We start from the raw sequence: 22,513 nt of genomic DNA on the forward strand, positions 1-22,513 counted from the left end.
CCTCAGGAAAATAGGGCAAAGTACTGAATATCCAAATATTGCCCTTTGGTGCTTCCCTGATGAATTGCAGCCTTGATGGTAAAATATATGTCGATATAAGTATAACAAATAACAATTCCCTGCTGTTTACAGTTTCAATTTTTTGGGATCTGTTAACTACCTATTTCCGGCTCTTTGAAATAAAGGTCCTTGTCATTTTCGATAAAGTATCCTATGGTATATAGTGGAAGCAGCAATACAGGAAGCTGTTTAAATTATCTGCTCAAGCAGTTTTCGGTACAGCTTGCTCCTTTCTTCATCCCTATCGGTTATTCATTAAATAAATGGCTCTTTGAATCGGAGTTCAATTTAGATGGAAAACAGCAAGTGTAGGCACGTTATTGTGAACGGCCCCAGAGTTCCTGTGCTTAAGTGAGATGGGCGGTGCAGAACTTTTAATAAAAAATAAAAATGCAATCAGCTACGACGTCTAGCCTACGCCCAACCCGGCTGGAAAATAAGCTTTAACCGTCTCTTGACCGGCATCTAATGGAGATGACCCAACGCTTTTCTTAAAATCCCACCTCCTTTTCCCACCGTTTTCCAGCTGCATGCAGCTGGAATTGCAGCCTAAAGACTCGGCTCCACATCAAACAAGCCCGGCCTTCCACGTCCGGTTTGCTGGTCCGGCGGGGGCCGGAGGAAAGATCAGAACTTCTCGCCAACGGCCACAAGGCCCAATCAGCCGCCGCCTTGCATTATGATTGTCCCCGCCTCTCCTTTGCACCTGCCACCTGTCCGTCAGGTGATTTTACGGCCCGGTGGGCTAATTGAGGGGCAGCTGCGCAGCGGCGGGCATTCTTCGCTGGCTCGTAGCGGGGAAAACTTGCCCTGAACTTGGGATTTTGACTTTGACTCTTCGCACGTAGGTAACGGGGGATTTTCCCACGCTAGCGCCCTCTTTTAAGTTTATCCGAAGTCAAGTCTGTTTGCTTTAGTAGGGCATAGGGAACGGGGATTTAAGCCTGCAGTTCTTCCACGCCCATTAGGAAGCAGAAAATATAAATCCTACTGCTGTTGGCGGGAAAAAAAAGTTCTACCTGTTTTGTCCTAATATGCTATCATGGGGCCAACTGGAAGAAGGCTCCAGGTGCATTCAGTGAGTGGAAGACAATAATAATAAGTTTTTAAGAAGAGACTGGACAGCCGTTTGTCTGAAATGGTGTAGGGTTCCTGCCTGGGCAGGGGGTTGGACTCGATGACCTCCAAGGTCCCTTCCAACTTTATTATTATTATTATTATTATTATTATTATTATTATTATTATTATTATTATTATTATTATTATTATTATTATTATTATTAATGTTGGAAGGGACCTTGGAGGTCATCTAGTCCAACCCCTGCTCAGGCAGGAAACCCTATACCATTTCAGACAAATGGCTGTCCAGTCTCTTCTTTAAAACTTCCAGTGTTGGGGCATTCACCGCTTCTGGAGGCAGGATTAGTAATCTTACTGATTTATTAAATGTATATGCCCATTTCGCCCAGAAGCTATTCTGATAATCCGGCCCTGTGCACTTCCATCCAGAAGTGACACCCATTTCCTCTGTGCATGACTCAAACTAGTGATAGAATTATTGATGGGCCAGTGTGTTTATTTGGATCCCACGTTTATTATTTTTACCAATAATTCAAGGGGTCAAACATGTCCAACACATCCTCCTCTAATTTCCCCACAACAAAACGACCTTGTGAGGTGGGCTGGGCTGAGAGAGAGTGACTGGCACAAAGTCACCCCGTTGGCTGTTGTGGCTAAGGCAAGGCTGCTTTTTAGGCTGGTGTCTTAACCAGTAGACTAATCTGGTTCTCTAAGAATTAAGAATTGGTGCCAACATGTCAGTTAGTGGCAGTAAGAAGATAGAACATAGGACAATAGAGTTGGAAGGCACCTCAGAGATCTTCTAATCCAACTGCCTGCTAGAACAGGAGACTCTATACCAGGGGTGGGGAACCTTGGCTCTTTTATGACTCGTGGACTTCAACTCCCAGAGTTCCTGAGCCAGCCATGCTGAGGGGAAAGGGAGAGGTTTCCAAGCTGAGCCATGCCGGCTCAGGAACTCTGGGAGTTGAAGTCCACGAGTCATAAAAGAGCCAAGGTGTCCCACCCCTGCCCTATACCATTTCAGACAAATGGTTGTCCAGTCTCTTCTTAAAAACTTCCAGTGTTGGAGCGTTCACAGCTTCTGAAGGCAACCATTCCACTGGTTCATTGTTCTTACTGTTAGGAAATTTCTCCTTAGTTTTAAATTTCTTCTCTCCCGTGTTTCAACCGTGGTTTCTTGTCTTGCCTTTTGGTGCTTTGGAACATAGTTTCGCTCCTCATCTTGATAGGAGCCCCTCAAATATTGGAAAAGTGCTATCATGTCACTCCTAGCCCTACTTTTCATTAGCTTTATTTTTGTTATTTTATATTTTTATTATTTTTATTATGTAAAATATTTTTATTATTTTATTATTTTTTATTATTCTTTTCATTTGCTGTATTCAAAGAACACTGCTCCCCTCCTTCAAATTGCCGTGGCTGTTATATTTGGCTGCAATTTTTGAAATAAGATATTGTCAGAATTGACTTGTAGCGAGATGGGAGGCTAAATAATAAAATAAAATAAAATAAATCCTGTGAGGCAAGTTGGGCTGAGAGAGAGAGTGACTAACTCAAAGTCACTCAGCTGGCTTTCATGGCTAAGATGGGACTTGAACTCTCAGCCTCCAGCTTTCCGCCCAATACCAACTGCAAAGTTCAAATCCTTTTTGGTATGTACACAGCAAAACCTTTGTGGCTCTTTTAGTCCATTACTCCAAAACAATCTGAAATTGGAAACATCACATCCTGTAACACAAAGAAGACATATCGATACAAGTTTCTAGATCTAACCACAGATTAAGAGAAACTGAGTAACATAAACAAAAGGAAACAACAGCATTTAAAGGCCATGGCACCTCTGGCTGTTATTTTGGAAAGGGCAGGATATTTATTAAATTTGTTTGGAAGTCTGGTTAATAAAAAAATCAAAATGGAGCTGCATTGCACATCACAGCTGTTATCTTGATTTTTTTTTCCCCCGATCACACCTGTGGACGCTGCTGAGCTGAGCAAGCAAGAGGAAGACCCTCCATGATGAGGCGAAGATGAGGGGAGAATTCTGAGGAGAAAAGGAGGGAAATTATGTGTTTGCCACCATCTTTGCTCAGGGTTGCCAGGTATCCACTATTTGAGTGGACAGTCCACTTTTTTCACATTATGTTCACTATTTTTTTTCACAAAATAGTGGACATTTTTTTTATTCAAAAGCTTTATGATGAAATGGTACGTAATCTAAAGCTGTACAGTCTACTTTTTTTTACTACTTAACCCCCCCCCCCCCCCCGCTTGTCTGCTATTTTTTGGAAGCAGACCTGGCAACCCTACTCAGAGCAGAATGGCTTTTCTTCAGGGAGGGTGGAAAACAATCCTCTTTTTTTTTTCAGCTGACCTCCATTGAAAATGAAATTATCTCCCAGATAATATTCTGAGCAAAATGTTTCTCTTGTGAGGGGAGAACAAAACGTTCCACCCTTTGAAATGCCCACATATTTAACCTTCCAATGCACACCATTTGCCTTTTAACTTTGGGTACATGAAGTGCCCGAGTGAGTTTTTGAAAGCTTTTTTTAATACTAGGTGTCAAATTGCAAACCGGAGGTTGGGGGGGGGGAAGGGGAGGGAGAAGAGGCAGACATGATCTTAGGAGGCCTTGTTTACTTTATTTATGTATTTATTTATTACATTCGTATCCAGCTTTTCATTCAGGTGCTCCAGCACCTCTTTAGTTTCTTACCCCCCAAAACAACCCTGTGAGGTGGATCAGGCTGAGGGGGATTAACCGGTAAATGATGAGGGACTTGAACCCAGATTTCCCTCGCCATTATCCCACCGCTGTCTTTCAAAACAGTCCGGTAGAGATGTTGGAGGGCAGATCATATGACAGCTGTTAGCTCCCATCTGTAAAAATGAGGGGCTCCTTTAACAATAGAATTTGGAAATAATTGCCTAAAATAATTTGCAAAAGTATAGGAAGATTTGCAATACAGTTGTGTTTGGGGGAAATCTGTTAACTTTTCACTATTTTGTTTTTGGCAGGACAAGATGAAGCCTCTGGTTTCCTATTTTCTGGCAGTTTCTTTTCTTTTAATTATCTTACAAGAGACTGTCCAAATGGAAGAATGCATCTTTAGAAAACTGGACAGGGAGGACAAAACATTTTGTAGGTAAGCTCATATTCCTTTATAAGTGTAGGCATTTTATACCAATTTCCATTCATCGTGACCACGACATCCATAAAGCAAATATTTTATACAACATCAGTAACATTTTCAGATTTAATTATTAATCAAATGTATATAATTGCCCATCTTACCGAAGGCAAGTCTGGGCAGTGCATATAATAATAATTAAAACAGAAAATATAAAAATAGAAATTGGACTAGATGACCTCCAAGGTCCCTTCCAACTTTACTACTACTATTATTATTATTAAATTGCAAATATAAAAACCATAGGAATAAATATCCTTCAAAAAGTGCCAAAAATTGTAATATATTTTTGCGGTAAGATATTAACATGGTCCTAGAAATTGACTTTTATGTTCGATTTCTGACAGAGGGAGTCTAGAAATTTTCTATCCAGAACTGGGAGATGTTGGCTGTACATATATTCCAAAGTGCAATGCCTATCGTAAACGGATCAGCAAGGAATGGATCAGCCCTGAAGTTAGATATCATCAGGCAGATATGGTAAGAACTTAACTACTGTATGTCGTTTTATGCAGACATTTCTGAAGGCAGTTAGATATTTTCATTCATTTTCATACATTGCTCTTTTTTCTTAACACTGCCTATAATCACATCTGCAAAAAAAATGTATGCTTTGGGATGTTCCTCTATAGCATGTATCTGTGTTTGAATGTATATGCATACACACACAAATGAACCCCTACATGTGTCATTGCATAATGGTTAGTAGGATGTAGTGGGATTATCTTCAGCATGATTTGTCCTCCACCCTATGGCTGGATTATTTTATGCTTCTTTGTATTCATTCATTTCTCTGGTTTAAGACAAGTGACTTGGCATTGTATTAACTTTGACTGATAAGGCTTCTTTCTTATAAAAATTAGGATGAGATGGATAGGGATCACACTCTATAATATAGATATATTACAGAGTGTGATCCCTATCCACCTCATCCTAAATGTTATAAGAGAGAAGCCTTTAGTGGCGGTTTGAAGTTACAACGGCACTGAAAAAAATGACAATGACCATTTTTCACACTTATAACCATTGCAGCATCCTCAGGGTCACGATTTACATTCAGATGCTTGACAACTAGTTTATATTTATGACAGTTGCAGTGTCCTGGGGTCATGTGATCATTTTTTGAGACTTTCTGACAAGCAAAGTCAATGGGGAAGCTAGATTCACTTAACAACTATGTTACTAATTTAACAGCTGCAGTGATACACTTTACAAATGTGGCACAAAAGGTCATAAAATGGGGCATAACACACTTAACAAATTTTTCACTTAGCAACATAAATTCTGGGCTCAATTGTAGTTGTAAATTCAGATACTATATTTCTCAGGATATGTGTTGTCAATCATGTAAAATCTTAGCTCCTTCCTATGCAGACTCTGGAGTTCCAGGACCTCATGTTCAACTGTCAGAAATTGTGAGACATCCTAAAAGCAGACAGAAGCAGAAAGGATTGTAATCTTACCATTATGGATTATTACTGTTCCATTACATCACATTTTATCTCTTCAGGGTCAGGCAGCAAGTATAGCATGATTATCTCTGAATGTGACCCATCCAACAGTGGTTTATACTGCACTTTTCTCCATAGAATTTTCCAAGCAGTCTTGAGCAAACTTTTCTCTGCTTGTGGTCATTACCAAGCCCAGTCAATTTGAAGAAAGCCTTCTTTCCTAACCACAAAAATGTGTCTACAATGAGGGGGTGAGCAGGTGTACGGTCACAGTGTGACTATAAGAAGGTAATGGTCTCCTGTGGTGAGAGCAAACAACATTAATCTAAGACCTGCTTTAGTTTGGAAAACTTTGAAGGCCTTGAAACTCACCCTTTCAGGAAACAGTTCAGGAAGTTGTAAATAATGTTGCTGCAACTGAACAAGCAAATACCACACAAATACCTAAATACACTAATATCTCCCCATTAAACAAGACCATGTATAAACTTATTTTTTTAAAAAAGAAACTAACAGAAAACAAAGAAAAAGATTTTAAAAACCAGACTAAATATGTATTATTTATATTTAGATAAATAATATATATTTATATTATTCAATTTAATATAAATGTATATATCTGCTTGTATATGTATATACAATGTATATACGTACATTTAATAAATATATCTGCTAGATATATTAAAGAGTCATTGGTTTACTAATGAATGCCACACACTAATAATATGTAGAGTAGTAAGCTCAGTGAGCTTTGATGGCATACATATCATAAGCACAAAGGCAGGTGTACCCACTGTATTATAATTTCTCTATGTGGAATTACTGGAATGTGACTTGTTCCTGGAATGTGATAATGATGTTATCCATTCATTTGTGTCTGGCTCTTAGAGATTCTGTGGGCCAGGTCTCTCCACATCTCCCGATCTTATATTGCTTGTTTGAATTTTTCTGTCCTCTGACTGGTGTTAGCTTTGATAGTGCCCAGCCACCATGTTCTTTGGAAGCCTGGTTTTCTTTTACCACTAACTCTTCCAAACAGAATTGCTTTCTCCAGTGAATTCCCCTATATGACATGGCCAAAATAAGTGAGTCAAAATAAGGATATTGATGGGGAGAGGCTATTTATTGATCTAGGTATTGCACAACTGTCAAACTCGATCACGTATCGTGACGTATCACCATGTTTTTTGCCTTTGCGGAGCCGGGGTGGGCGTGGCCTACGCATGACGCATCCGGCCCATGGGCCGCCAGTTTGACACCCCTGAGGTATAGGATGACAAAATGCTGCCCCATTGATGTGACTGTAGCTGTAGACTGGAAGGATATACCTTGTTACACTTGTCCTCTCCCAAATGACCAAATCTATATCAGAGACTGCTTTATTTCAACCTTTCCAGTGGAATATCTGCTGTCAGGACAGTTGTAATAGAGGAAGAATTCCACTAGGATATTTGGACTGTTCAACTGTTGGATTGGTTGTGTGTTTATAGTCCCACATCAAGTCCTTAATAGCCTGGAAATACTCTGACTAAGAATGAGCAGGAATGGTGTCTTGTAAAATGTTTACAATATTATAGTGGAGAAAAGCCACTAGATGACACTATTGTCCTTGTCATTACATTGCATAACAGATGAAATTTTCCTTGGGATGCTGAAGTTAACTCTGTTGTGGAATGTTTTCCACTTACAACAACAAGGCATCTCTCAGACTTCTGCTTTTTCAGAAAGACTGCATTTCAGTAATCCAAGCTATTTAAAGAAAGGGAGAGAAGTATTGTTTTCGTACTTGAGTTGATGTTTGCACACTCCCAAAGTCATTTTGTTAAATTGGGAGGTTATATCTCTTGCAGCCCTATGGAATATATTACTAAAGCCTGTTGTATTTTTTTGTGATTGTTGTTAAAGGTCCTAAAAATATCTCTCCACATGTGTAGGTCTTGAATCCCTTTCTCAGGACCGCTCTATATATCCTAGGAAAGTATTTGGGCACAGTATTGTATAGGTTCCTTTTTCTCTACTGTGTTTTATGCTACAGTTAAGAGCTAATTTATTACTGGCTATAACTCTAGGGCTGATGGAATGACAGTGCCTGTACATCGTTTCAATGTGTTTTTGTAATGCAGAATTAAATCAGCTTGCCTGTATGCATTTTTTCCCATTTGTCAGCCTTGAGGGCTCTTCTGGGTCTCTCCAGAAGCTCTGGGAGATAAATTAACAGAAGAGATTCCTAGAGTGTGATTGGAAAAAGATGAAGTCTGATTGAGCAGACTCATTCAGAGTTTACATTTGTGATTAGAAGAGTTTACATCTGTGATTATACTGAGGTGATAAAGATACCTATTTTCTGCGGTTACTGCATCTTACTGCAGCAGCCCTTTGTAAAGTGAGACTAATCCTGGGCCCACAAGTCTGGGGCAACTTTCCTCCCATCTCGATCTCCTTTTCTCGGGAAACTTGTTAAAGTGATCAGACCTTCAACTTCAAAGAACCCTGGGAGGTGCATAGACCTTTCTGATTCAGAGACTAGATTTGAATGAGTTGCACTTTCCCATATGGAACTAATGTGCAATTTAGGGGTCTTGCTAGACTTTCAGCTCTTAGTTGAAGAGCCAGTGAAAGCTGAAGGCAAGAAGGCGTTGACCTGTGTGGCAATTGTGCTCATTTCTAGATCAGAAGACCCTTCCCACAATCACTCCTACCTTAGTTACCTCACATGTGGACTACTAAAATTCTCTCTACATGAGGCTGCCCTTGAAAAATACTTGGAAGCTTCAGCTGTTCCAGAATACTATTGCTGCTGCTGTTGTTATTTTATCCTTCCTTTTTTATATATATAACTCAAGGCAGTGAGCATACATAATACTCCATCTTCCTCCTGTTTTCCCCACAACAAAAACCCTGTGAGGTGGGTGGGCTGAGAGAGACAGTGAATGGCCTAGAGAGCAGCGGTTCTCAACCTATGGGTCGCGACCCCATTTGGGGTCAATCGACCATTTCACGGGGGTCGCCAAGCAAGGCTGTCCGCCATTTTTTCCCCTTTTCCGGCGGGTGCCTTACCTCCCTTGAGCTGGGCCAGCTGGTGGTCGGCCTGCTCCGTCTCTGCCGCTTGCCAGCTACGCCTCAGCCGGCGCAGGGGGCGAAACTACGCATGCGCGGCGCTCCCGGGCAGGGAAAGTCCTCGACTTACGACTGGCTGGGTAGTCCTCGACTTACGACTGGTTTAGTCCTCGACTTACGACCGGATTAGTCCTCGACTTATGACCGGTTTAGTCCTCGACTTACGACCGGTTGGGGGTCACGGCATTAAAAAGGTTGAGAACCACTGGCCTAGAGTCCTCCAGCTGGCTTTGATACCTAAGGCAGGACTAGAACCAGTCAGCCAAAGGCAAGGCTGGAACTCACCGTCTCCTGGTGATTAGCCCAAAGTCACCCAGCTAGCTTTCCTGCCTAATGTGGGCCTAGAACTCACTGTCATCTGGTTTCTAGACTAGCACCTCGATTACTACACTAAATGATTCTTTGTGATGGAATGTGCAGATAACTTTGGGGAACGAGGGGAAGAGATGCTGCCTAGGAAACAATCAAGACAAGAGAAGCAGGAACCCCCAGTGGCTTAATAGTTCCAATTTCCTCAGGGAAAGATTTCATTTTGTTCCCGAACAGAATGGCAAAAAGCCAGATTACTTTATTTGTCATGATTATTTTATAATGACTAAAATGCTAAGTTTTGAAAAGAATCCTATGCAATTTGAATATTGATGGATGGTAAGAAAACCCAATTCTTGAAATAGCATCTTCTGTGGCCTTAAATATTTATATTGGGGGTTATCTGGTCATTAAAATGTTACACCAAGGTAGATTCTAAATCTTCCTGAAAGATGGAGGTTAACAAGGTATGAAAGATCTTTCTGCTTTACTATGTACTATGTAATTGTTCAAGTGTCCCCAAGTGACTCTACATATTAAATACTTCTAGGTTTTTCATTGCCTGTTACATTCAGTCAGCCAGCAGAGAGCATAGCATGGATAATATATCTATAAACCTCCTGTCTATAAGCTATATGTGGCTCACTTTTTAATTTCTCCCAAATAACTTGGTAAATTTCCAGACAAGTGTCTCTTGAATTACAATAAAAAATACATAAAGTGCTAAGATTTGGAGAATGTGATAATATATTTTAAAACATATATCAGGCAAAGGAAGAAGTATAATGAAATGAAAAATATGGGTTTGAGATTTCAAGTTCATGGTGATTTTAAGTAATTGATTTATTTAAATATATCTAACCCACTTTATATCAAGAGGCAATTAATTTAAAAAGTCTTCAGCTATGATCACAGGGCATTTGGCAAACAGTTTATCAAGTGCTCAAAATGTGTTTAGGGGTGGGTGGGCTGGCATGAGATCTTATGATGAGTGGAAGCAGTTTATGAGTTGTGAAGCACCCGTTCCAAAGTCATTGTGACTATGAACAGTCGTTAAATCAGAGGTCCCCAACCTTTTGGGCACCAGGGACTGGTTCCGTGGAGAGAGGTTTTTCCACGGACAGAGTGCGTGGTTTTGTGTACTGCCTGTATCCCACGGATGGGGCTTTGCTTGTTTGTGTGGCCTGGTTGCTGGCATGCCGTGGCCCGGTACCGGTACACAGACCGGGGGTTGGGGACCCCTGCGTTAAATGATCAGTTATAAGTCAAGGACTATCTGTAATGTAAAATAAGGGATAGGAGCATTAAATGGATGTAGGGGAATGTAAACAGTGTGTGGAAGACTATATCAAATTACGGAGCACTCTGATATGGTAAACTAACTGCTCATCAAGCCTAGTTTATGGTACAGATCATCATCCAATGAATTTTGATTCCTGCTGCTACCAAATCAGGCAACACAGTATGTTGTAGCAAATAAGCAGATTGTCTCTCCAGATAAGGCATCTTCCTATATCAGCCTTCAAGGCCAGCTGAGAGGATATTATGGCATCCTACCAGACTAAATCCCTCTCGTGTTTAGCTATTTCAAGTTTAGTTAAGTATGAAATAGAGGAAGCAGGGTACCTGTTGGATTTACTGGTAATAAAATTTCAAAAAAATTGAAAATCACTCATTATTAATGGGCAAGAGAAAAAAAAAGACCGTTTGAGCCAAAGTTGAGCATGGTCACCCATATCCCTAGCCTCCATTTTCATGAAATCTGTCTCAAGTAGTAGGATAACATTAGAGACACTGTTTGGGACTTGATGGACTGATCTCAGAAATGTGGATTATACAAAGTCTAACACAGTGGTACTTAACTGCTTTGAAACTCAGCGAATTTGGTACTCAACGCATTTTGACATGCACATTTTGTCCTGGTATTCATTGTTTGGTAGTTGACATAGAAACTAGAACTTGTCAGTGTCAGCTGCCCTGTGACTCACTACATTATTTATTATGGGAAAAATTTGTTTGGTACTCATCATTTTTAATTCCAGTTACCAACCTGGAATCAATTAACGATGAGTATTGAGGTACCACTGTAGTGCAAAATAGGAGAAGCTGCCAAGCTAAGCAGTATAAAGAAGTTTTACTATTACCTTAGCTTCAAATAATGCAAGGGCTGCAAGATATAATGGCTATCTCTTGTTTTGTTTTTTTACTTTAGAATTTTGTTTACAAGTTGAATTTAAGTGTTCTTTTCCTTTAATTAATCTTTAGTTTCTTCTAGATCCCCTTTAGCCTTTAAAATCCCATCCTATCATGTTTTTCTAAAAAAAAAAAAGAGTTTTCCACAGGAAGGATTTTTATAATTAATTTCAGGTTTTTATTTGAATTCCATCTGGATCCTTAGTCCATTTTAACTTTACAAAGTCAACAGTCTAAACACCCTCTTGTTTTTTTTATTTCAAAAATAGTATTTTTCCAAGTTCTGAAAAATTGTATTTACAAATTCTTTCTTGAAAAAGGAGACCCACCAAGGGGGGTTTACAAGCTTGCCATTCTGAAGGCTCTTAATATTTCCAAAGCAACAAAAAATAATTCCAAAGATAATTAAAAATTGAGACTCAGATGAGCTTTTTTGTCCATAAAAGGGTGTGTTATGACTAGGAGCTTAGAACTCCGAGCTGCTCAATTCCTAAGCTGTCTGCAAAGTCTCAGAACAGAACAGAATAACAAAGTTGGAAGGGACCTTGGAGATCTTCTAGTCCAATCCCCTGTTCAAGCAGGAGACCCTATACCAGGGGTAGGCAACCTTGGCTCTTTTATGACTCGTGGACTTCAACTCCCAGTTATTCCAGAAGTTTTAGCTATGCTTGTTTTTTGTTTAAATCAACTTGTGTACCAAATGGATTAATATTACTTATGCTCTCATGGTTTATATAGATGTAAGATGTAATATTCCAGTTTTCAATCTGTGATTGAATAACCAAAAATGGCCAAATTTTTTAAAACAAATATCAGATATATTGTAATTATCATGAGCAGAGAATATTAATTTGTCAGAAAGTTTTCCTGTTGCCAACCACGATTCCTTCAATGATGGATACACAGTTGCTCAATAAGAAGTTCAACTTAGACTGAAAACATCTGGATAGGTTGGTAATACTCCTTGTCTTGCAAACACCTCAATATTGCTTTGCTCAACCAAAAATAAATTGGAAAAGAAAATTGAACATTGCATCAATTTGGAGCAAGTTTATAAATTCTGCAGCTAAGCAATCCCAATAGAAGATGATAGATCGCCAGCAAACATGCAGTCCGTGTGGTGATGTATAGTCGCATTAGCTGAAATGCCGTATTACATGATTCTGCTTTATTACCAGTGTTGGTGGCAGACAGAAAAACAGATTACACTTGAGATCAAATCGATAGGAACTTTATTTACTGGCCTTTTAAAAACATATTTCTGCACTTTATAAAAACATACGGTAGATGCTATTGATAGAGCTTGTCTGCTTGTTAAAAAGCAATTTACCCACAGCAATGTTTTTAAGCTGCAATTTATGGCATTACTTTTTAACCTACTCTTCCACATTTCTCTTTTTATCATTACATTTGACGACTTTCTCAGAGGATTCTATAGGTTCTAGCCATATTTACTTAGGTTAAGAGTGTCTCCTTTCTGGAATATGTTTGGTTTTACTTTTACTTCACTGATATACTTGGAGAGATGATGATATCCATCACCATCCTCCTTGACTCCTCTTTGATTGACATGCCACAAACAAAAGGGAAGGAAAACCACATTCTACCACAGAGTGAGAATACATTTAGTCTATGCATACTGCAAAAATCTTGGTTCCTGCAATCTATTCAGAGAGAGAAATTGTCCATAGTACAGATTTCATGATCTCTCCTTTCTTTGGAGAGATTTTTATCAACTACAGTGCAGCATCCAGATGAAGTTGAAATCATTTATGTCTGCGCTATGTAAATTTATCAAAATATTCAACTTGCTAGTTAATAGAAACTTTTGCTATCTAATATTAAGAAATCTGGCATATACAGAGGTATTATTGGACTAGGCTAAGCTGAACTGCTAATTTATTTTTAAAGAACCTCTTTGCATGAATAGGCATGGTAGAAATGTCATTTCTTATCCATAGTATTATTTATGCTCTGACCAGAAACTTAACCATCTCAGACAACATATTCCACTGCTCCAAGCAGAGGAAGAATAACTTCACTACAGCCTATTTATTCAACCTTTAAGTATGCATTTCGGAGAGAGATTTGTGTATTTTAAAGCTGCAGAATGTTGATGGGTTTTACTTTGATCTCTTTAAACAGTCTATAGTAATCAACACTTAAGCCACCTTGTGTGAAATAATTGCATAACAAATGCATAAAAACAAAATGATTCAACAAATGACAATTAGAACTTGTGATATACAGAACAGATGCACTCAGTGTACCATATTATAATGTGTTAATTCAAGATTGACAGCACAATAATAGAAGAGAAGAACTACTCAGCCTATAATTTTAAACCAAATGTGAGGCTGTCCATGGAACTCAAATTCTAAGAGGCTATAAAATCGGAGATAACCTGCCACAAAAGTCAAGAAGACTCATTAACAGGTTGACTGTGAATTGGAGGTGGAGAGGAATTTCTCATGTTGGGTGCACGCAAGCTACCACTTCACAAGTTTGGGGGGGTCTAGAAAAATGAAATCTAGAAAGAACAGTTAAGCTGCCTGTTTGTTTATTCTCCCTCTCTCTGTGTGTGTATATATGTATGTGTCTGAGTGTGTATATGTATATGTATGTATAACTTTTGAACTCCATGATCTCCATGGAGAACAGCGTAGAGTGTGTTAGTTGTTAGATTCAGAGGGTATTGCACAGTTTCTACCTTGGAATACTGGTGATAATGCTAAGATGGGTGCCATGCAGAACTTGGGAACACATTTTAAAACAATAAATAGTTTTAAAGCTACGGGGGGAAAATAGAGCACCTCCAGATTGGTAAAAAAAAAAAAAATCAATTATAGAAGGTGATTTCTCAGCTGCATAGTTTGTATGTCTCCATGTGAAACCTGGAAAATGATTTTGAATTATTTGACTATCTTGACTTGCTTGATTTTGTGGCCATTTAAATACTATATATGAGATCTAGTGCATTTAACAAAGACCATTATTTTTGTCTGTTCATAATTTATTACTAGCCCTTCCTCCTTACAGTAGGTAGCAAGAGAGCTTAAAGCACAGTTCTAAGTTAAATTAGAATCTGGGATAAGAAAACTACATTATCATCATTGGGATAATTGCTAAATATAATTCTAAACAATAGGAGGGGCACTTAACACTGAGCAATTGTGATCAAAGATACGTTTTTGCTAGGAAAATGCAAATCTTACAGGAATAGGAGAAAGGCAGTAGGGAACTCCATTAATGAAGCAGCTGTGAGTGTGTGAATATTATCTCTGAGATGGCATTGAATATCATGTTACAGATGTGTTCTCAGCATGGAAGTTTTGCCAAAATGCAGAAGGCAAAGGAATTCTTCGTGCAGCTGCTACATTCTATGCTCTTCCTGAAAGTTCCTTGCTTCCCCTATTTCCCAGCTTCCTATTTACCTATTTAAAAGCCTTTGATAAAAAAAAAATGAGTAATTCTTCTAAATTAAGGGGATCCTTCTTCGTTGCCAAGCTGCCTGTGCAAGTCCTGGGGTTTTCTTGCTTTTCTCCTGATGCCACTGTGATGGATTTTCTATTTAACTGGAGGTGGAATGAAGAGGAGGATCTCAATTAGACAATGCGTGGTGGGAGGTGGGGGAGAAAAGGAGATTATTTTGGAGATGTATTCCCTGCCTACAAATTGCAGTTTAGACTGTGACAAATTACAAAACACTTGAGTCATCTTTCTTTCTTTCACCCCCACTGTAAGAGGTGAGACTGCTCCCCTCCCTCCCCCTCTGTGACTTTCTGCAGCCTACACAGAGGATATCTCTGAAACTCTGTTTATGTAAGCTGTTCGGATTTTGCTGAGCCACAGCCAGCTAAGGAGATGTTGTCAGTTCTGAGGAAAGCCCACGTCTGCCCACACAGGAACTCCCAGGCTGGGTTGTGTAACAAAGATGAGGAGGTGCTTAAAAGCAGTACTTCCTCTGGAACAGGCAGACTTTAGCTTTGGCTAGTGCTCTTGAGTCACTTTGGATGTACATTACCTTCTCTGCAAATGTTTATTTAAAGTGGGGCAGTATGCTCTGCTCAAGAGGAAGGAAGTAGCACACGTACCTATTTTGTATTTTGATACACGTGACATGTTACAACATGAGACTGGCTCATTCACCTTCGCAATACCCCAAAGGGGATTGGATCTTGCAGGGTTGACAAAGAATCTTCATATTGCATGAATACTGTTGCAACATTTGCTGTATGTAGTATCTTGATTTTAAAAACATCTGGGATCAGTGGAAAAAATAGGAGTAGAGTTTTGCTTTACCCTCTGTACCTAAAGAATTGAGCTGTTTGCCCAGAAGTATTATGTCCTTTATGCTGGAGACTAAAAGCCTATATTAAGGGCTATTTATGTCTCCAGCATTAGCTGTAATCAAATGGCTGATGTCAGATGTTGATCCTTGTTCCTATGTTTCTGTCTGTTAACAGAAAACAACAACTTGCCTATCTCAGCAGTCTGCATCTATCACTGAGTAGATGGAGCAAAAATGTACATCTGATGGAGGGCTACCCTTCCCCTTTCTTTGCTCATTGCTGATGGACAGAACAATGTCCCTCCATGGTTATCTTAGAAGGCATGGAAAAAAATCCTTTCCACGATCCTTAATATGTTACCAACAAATATACTGGATGTTAAGGGAGAATAGATAGGATGTGGGTATTATATCACCACTCCTCTAAGCTGCAATAATTTTTCCCCACTTGCTGTTTCTGATGGTGATTATAGTTGCTCAGGGAATGGCTTTTTCCAATTTTACAGAAGGAGAAAATAGAATGCTTCCTTGCCTAAAGACACCTTAGTGAAATTATGACAGAATAAAAGCCTGAAGCAGGCTGTTTCCATGCTAATTATTCAAAATCAGTGCCATTCAACAATCAGTTTCTATGGAGATTCCAGATGATGTCGCTGCCAAACTGCTGCAGTACAGTTTTTTTTCTGGACTGTCATCTTCTTCTTTTTAAAGCTAAGTTACAGTAATTTATTAATTGCAATTGCCTTTCAGCTTTCTGACGTGAACGGCATAATGCCATTGTGATACTGCTTGCAGAGGAATGATTGATGACATATTCCATCAACTGCATTAGCCTTCCTTGCTGAAGCACTGCTCCTTCCATTTGAACTATCCCCTTCATCAACTCCCAGCCAGATTGCTAGTGGGGAGAGTCTCAAACTGGTGAAACCTCCCCAGTTAGCCTCCACTGCTGTTTTTGCTGGAAGGAGGCAGAGTGTAAAGGTGGGCAGGTCTTGTAAAAAGCAACACGTAACTGGAGAAAATATTTTTTGCACCAACCTTTTACCTCTTCTTGGATTTTAGTTTGTACTTTCAGGGTATGTAACCTGGTGCTACAGCATCTAACCACTTGCATTTCTGGGAGCAGGTACAGGCAGTGGTGCTAGCAAATGCTGGGCAATATTTTCCCATCTTGCTAGTGGCTTAACTATTGCAGGGGTGTCAAACTGCCGGCCCGCGGGCCAGATGCGTCGTGGTGAAACCGCGCCCACCCCATTGCCGGCAATGGAAAAAAAGTTGCGATACGTCGCAGCATATCACATGACGTTGCAAGTTTGACACCCCTGAACTATTGGTTCACTCTCTTAGAGATACAGTTAATGAGAGAGTCTCAGAGACCACTTTTCCTCTGAGCAGTATGAACCTCTCTGATTTCTCAGTGTATAGTCACATCAATGTATAACACATTACCACAGAAGTGTCGTCAGACAACACTGGCTCCCTTGGCTAGGAAACAAAGATGAGTACTGCCCCCTAGAACCAGACACAGCTAAATGGGAAACCTTTATATGTGTGTTTGTGTGTGTATGTGTGTGGGTACATGTGTATGTATATCATGATTAAATTTGCAGCTGAGTAGCACAAATACATCTGCATTAACTCCCAGATGTTGTCCATATGTAAGCCATAGAGCATAGGACATAGGACAAACCTGATAGATATGACGTGTCCATGTTAAGACTCCAAAGCATTCAACAACTATAAAAAAGAAAGGCTAAGTCATCTTCCTTCTGTGTAAATTAGCATTATGTTAAAAGTAATTAACAGTATTATATGAAAGACAGAGAGTGCCTGGACTGCTTACTGTTAACAGGTTTGTGCAGATGGCTTTAGCATCTGAATATTTCTAAGCTACCACAAAGAAAAACAGAATTCACGCACATGGAAAAAGAAAAATTTTCACATTAACCTTTCAATGGTTCTTTACAAAAATACAGAAGAATCAGAAAAACAGAGACAGACAGAGAGAGAGAGAGAGAGAGAGAGAGAGAGAGAGAGAGAGAGAGAGAGAGCATATATGTTTTATTCATGCAGAACAGAAAAGCTGAGTTTCTCGGCCTGCCATGGTGCATTGATGGAAACACTGTTATACATAAGAACATACTTTTCATTTCCATCCTCAGAATTTTCAGCAATTGTATAGTATGAAATAGATTATTTTTATTCCTACTGTTTTTTAAAGGGAGTGTGTGTTCAGATATTTTTTGATCAGTATGGACAATTCCTTTTTAAATGTTGATGTCTTTTGTTTCTGAATTTGTCAATGAACTTCTAAAAGAAAAATGCCTAAAATGAGAATGAGACCCTCCCAAATTGTTTACAGGGAACAATAATCCTTGGCCTGGGGCAGGGGTAGGCAACCTTGGCTCTTTTATGACTCGTGGACTTCAACTCCCAGAATTCCTGAGCCAGCATGGCTGGCTCAGGAATTCTGGGAGTTGAAGTCCACAAGTCATAAAAGAGCCAAGGTTGCCTACCCCTGGCCTAGGGCTTGCTATCATGCAAGGATCTTAGCTGAGAGCAAGCTCCTGGTTGTCTCAAGCATTGTTTCATGAAGAGTAGAAGCTCCCCTGCCTGGTGTAAGCAGTATGCTAGAGGAGGCTTCTAACTCAAGTGGTACAATTAATTTAACCTGCAAAAGCTAAAGCATCAGTTTCATGGCAGTCTCTCTTCCAAACTGGAATAGTTAATCTTTTCTGATTTAGATTTCTGCAGGTGAAGAGATATTTATAAATATTTGGTAAACAGAAGCAGAAGATCAAATAGGGTAAAGTCATAAGATGCTCTGGCAGCCACAAGCAGAAGACCCAAATGCCCTCTCCCACAGTTTACTATTCAGGCAAGCAGCAGCCACACAGCAGGGATTTAAACAGGACATAAGAGGTTTCTTTTCTTTAGGCCTGTGTATTTACTGATTAGATTTGGACCCACCGTGATCAAACAGATTCTTGGCAGTTCAGACAATAGGCATAGCCACAGTAATAATTAAAACAACCATTTTAAACAAATAACCCAAAGCAAAAAAAAATACAATACAGTACACCATACAGCTCAAAACAGATGGTGACAATTCAGTCTCTATAAGCTTCTGAAATCATTCTGCTTTTAACAATTGTCAGAAGGTTAGTAAAGAGGGGAGCAAAGTATTCCATAATGCAGAAGTATTCAAAGACAAACAACTTCAACCTCCCTCCACCCTTACCTCACAAAAATGAGGGGACAACAGCAGGACCCTTGGAAGATGTTCTTGTGTCTCTAAATGCAGAAGGCAGTTCTTAAGCTGCTTTGCATAGAAAACCATCCTGTTCTAGGGTATAAAAATCAGTATGCCTACACAGAAGCAATTTTTAGAAACTTACTTGGTTTCGTGTGTATGTGTGTGTGTGTGTCTTGGAGTCACTCTTGACTCCTACTGACTGCCTGGACAAGTCCCTGCAGTTTACTTAGTATTGTTTTCAGAACTGGTTTGCCCTTGATTTCTTTTTAAGCTGAGGGAGAGCAACTGAACTACCCCCAGAGATCCGGGTGATCCCGGATCTCCCCTCCTTCCGCCGCGCCCTAAAGACATGGCTTTTCCAACAAGCGGGTTTGGCCTAGGGAATTTTAGTGGGGTTTTTAAGGGTAATTTTAAGGGTAATTTTAACGATTGGCCTTTACGAATATTTTCTTTTAATTTGGTTTTAATATTGATATTTGTTGTAATGTTGTTTTATAAGGCTGTTAGCCGCCCTGAGTCCGGTGAGGAGAAGGGCGGGATACAAATCAAATTATAAAAAAAAATAAAAATAAATCACCCAGCTGGCTTCATGCTTAATAGAGGACTGGAACTCCCAGTTTCATAGACAATCAGTGCTAATTATATTTGTTTTGAATTAATTAGTAACATAGCAATGTGGTGCTAGATGGCAACATCTAGCTAACCTCAGTTGATCTTGGAAAAAGCTAAAAAATTTCAAACTTAGATAGAGGATCATGAAATCTCAACCTATACGTTTGATTATGTGCCATCAACTCCTAGAGACCATATAAATAGATCTTCTCCATGACGGTCTATCCCTAACTTGTCATTTCAAGTTTCCCAATGGTGCATTCAACTCTGTTGTAACTGAGTCTGTCCACCTTACTGCAGGTCATCCTCCTTTTTTCTCATCTTCGACCTTTTCTAGCATTAGAGCTTTTTCCTGATAGCTGGGTGCTTGCATATAGTGTTCGAAGTGCGATAACTTGAGCCTAGTCATTTGTACCTTGAGTGAGACTTCTGGATTGATTTGTTCTATGATCCATTTGATTGTTTTCTTGGCTGTCCGTGATATTCTTAGAAGTCTAAAGTAGAAAGTTGAAAAACATCTTGGAAGAGGAATGGAAATCACTTCTATATTGTTGCCTAGAAACTTACATCTCTATGCCCATGTTAGCTACTCATCAGGAGATGAGATCAACACAGAGGTTTTGTTTTTAACCAAGTAATATAAGGCATCAAAATTATAAATAATCGGAAGCTCTATCTAAGAAGGCCAGAACATAACACAAAAGTTAATAGCTAAAATTCTGGCAATGTAATACTGTAATGCCACCACACAGGTAAAATATGAAACTAAAGTAATAACAGTGTAAATTCTGTAATAGAAGAATTCTCCCAACAGCAATAGTAATTGTGCAAATTTTGGCTGAAAGTTGAAAAAGGGTGACAAATATAGAACCTTGGTTCATTTCTTTTCAAATAAAAATCATCATGGAAGATGGCCCGAGGCACATCTAACTTACATTAAAATACATTTGTGTAAATGATACAATCAAGAACTATAGTCTCTGATCAAGGAAGGGACTGCCAACTTCGTCCAATCCTGGAAACTGAATTGATTGCCAGGTTTAAATAAATACATCTAAAATAAAATAAGAGGATACTCAACACTAGGTAGTATATGGAGGCTTTGTGTCACTTCCCTCCTCTGCAGCAATTTATCCCCAAAGGCGAGGTTGGTTTTCACCTTCAAAGCCTTCAGAACGCTACTAAAATTCGGGTTTTTAAGAAGGCATTTAGGGATTGTCAATTCCAATGCTAAGTCATTGATGCCAGAAAGGCTGCCCCTACTATGAATATATTATTGCTGTGTATACCATGTAGATTTGTTTAGTTTTCAGATGCTTAATAAATCTAACAAATAAATAAACATTACACTTTACTAAACAACACAGGAATATTCATGTATAGTACTGTATATGTGACCTAGAGTGGGATTTGTGATACTAAACCATTAAATCCACCACTGTTTGCATCTTAAAAGACTTTTGTAATTTAAAAAATCCATAGTCTTCTGAACATTTTCTCTTTCGTTACAAGTCTTTGAAGGCAGGTGTCATTCTTAGCTCTTCATTATCATGACGAGAAACCACGATGACATATGAATCTCACATTTTAAAACATGCACTCAGCAGATGTCGTTTAATGAAGATTGTCTGTCCACTGTAATTACTGCATCTTGACAGACTGTAAGATAGTTGGTTTTTGCACAGTGAAGATCTTATAATTGGGAGCAAGAATTTTCAGATATATACAGTGCAAATTATTCCTGCTGGAGATCCACATTTTGTTGTTTCTTTATTTTAGATGTGGGCTGAAGCTATTCTAAGAGCGTCATATTCATATAAATTACTTTTCTGGAGATTGCTTCATGCTGGCATTCATGATTCAGTAAGAAGTGCTCTTCTTCTGATAGAAAGCTAATACCTTAGTTCTGTTCCCAGGAAAGCAATGCAAACCAATATTCTTGTGTGGTTTGGGCCATTTGTAAATATATTTTACTATATATTTCTTTAACATTTTTGGTTTGGAAAATTTTGTTGTTGCAATCTTAATTAAGACTCCACTAAGAGGAGGCTGGTCACTGCTAAGCAAGTTTGTTCTGCAACACAGTTTGAAAAGTTGTAATGATTTTCTCCAGCAATGTATAGCCAGAGCAGAGGAGTGGGTATGTTCTCAGTTCCATTTTCATTAAATAACTTTACTCTTTTAAATTAAAGTGTCTGTGACAGAAATTCACCGATAGTCAGGTTTTCATTCATTCCTCTATCTTCCATACTGCTGAATCCATGATCCTCATTAAAAATAAAAAGTATGCTAAGCTGCGTCTATGTAGTGAACTCAAAATGCTCTTACAAGCTGGAGTTACTATTCATTGCCATTGATCCCTGAGCTCTGCAAGCAACCCAGGGGTGTGGTATGTATTAAAGAGAGGGTGACTAGAAAGCAACATTTCACATACAAGTGCAAGAGTGAATGAAACCTATTAAAAAATCCCTTTAACCTGAGCCTTAGAACAGAACTAGAAAAAAGAATTAGTAGTATCTTTTGAAACAAGAATAAAGGGGAAGATACAGGACTCAGCATTTGTGACATGCAGTTGTTGTGGCATGTTTATCTTCCTGCCTAAGAATAACCTGATATATAGTTACATTAAGTGCAAGACTGCAGTAGTGCTTGAAGAAAAAGTAAAAGAATTGCACCAGTGAAAACTGATGAGATAGAATAAAGATTTACAGGCTCAAAGAAAAAAGGACTGATAGTGGAAGCAATGTTCCATAAGGCCTAGGAGAAGATGAAAAGAAGAGCTGTGGTTGTGAATAAGTTACATCTAAGTAGGTTCAAAACAAATTTCGGGACACTGAATGAGTTTAGTATTATGAGTAATTAGAAAAGCTTTAAACTGAATCGTGGGGGTTGAACACTCAGAAAAACTTCAGAAAAAGACTTGTACACTAGAAGAAAGTGGGAACGTTAC

The 22,513-nt window shown here is 39.0% G+C and overlaps 1 protein-coding gene across 1 annotated transcript in view; it reads left to right on the forward strand.

The window, feature by feature from the left end:
• The first annotated feature begins 798 nt into the window (after positions 1–798).
• Positions 799–22,513, forward strand: part of LOC107289244 (phosphatidylethanolamine-binding protein 4-like) — a 56,103-nt gene continuing 34,388 nt past the window's right edge. Inside the window, exons 1-3 of the mRNA XM_015817969.1 lie at positions 799–904; positions 4,162–4,289; positions 4,682–4,814. Coding sequence (XP_015673455.1) covers positions 4,168–4,289; positions 4,682–4,814 — 255 coding nt within the window. The 5' untranslated portion in view covers positions 799–904; positions 4,162–4,167. The remainder of the gene's footprint in view (positions 905–4,161; positions 4,290–4,681; positions 4,815–22,513) is intronic.

This window comes from Protobothrops mucrosquamatus, unplaced genomic scaffold (assembly GCF_001527695.2).
Source record: "Protobothrops mucrosquamatus isolate PMUCROS unplaced genomic scaffold, P.Mucros_1.0 scaffold659, whole genome shotgun sequence".
NCBI classification, from domain to species: domain Eukaryota; kingdom Metazoa; phylum Chordata; class Lepidosauria; order Squamata; family Viperidae; genus Protobothrops; species Protobothrops mucrosquamatus.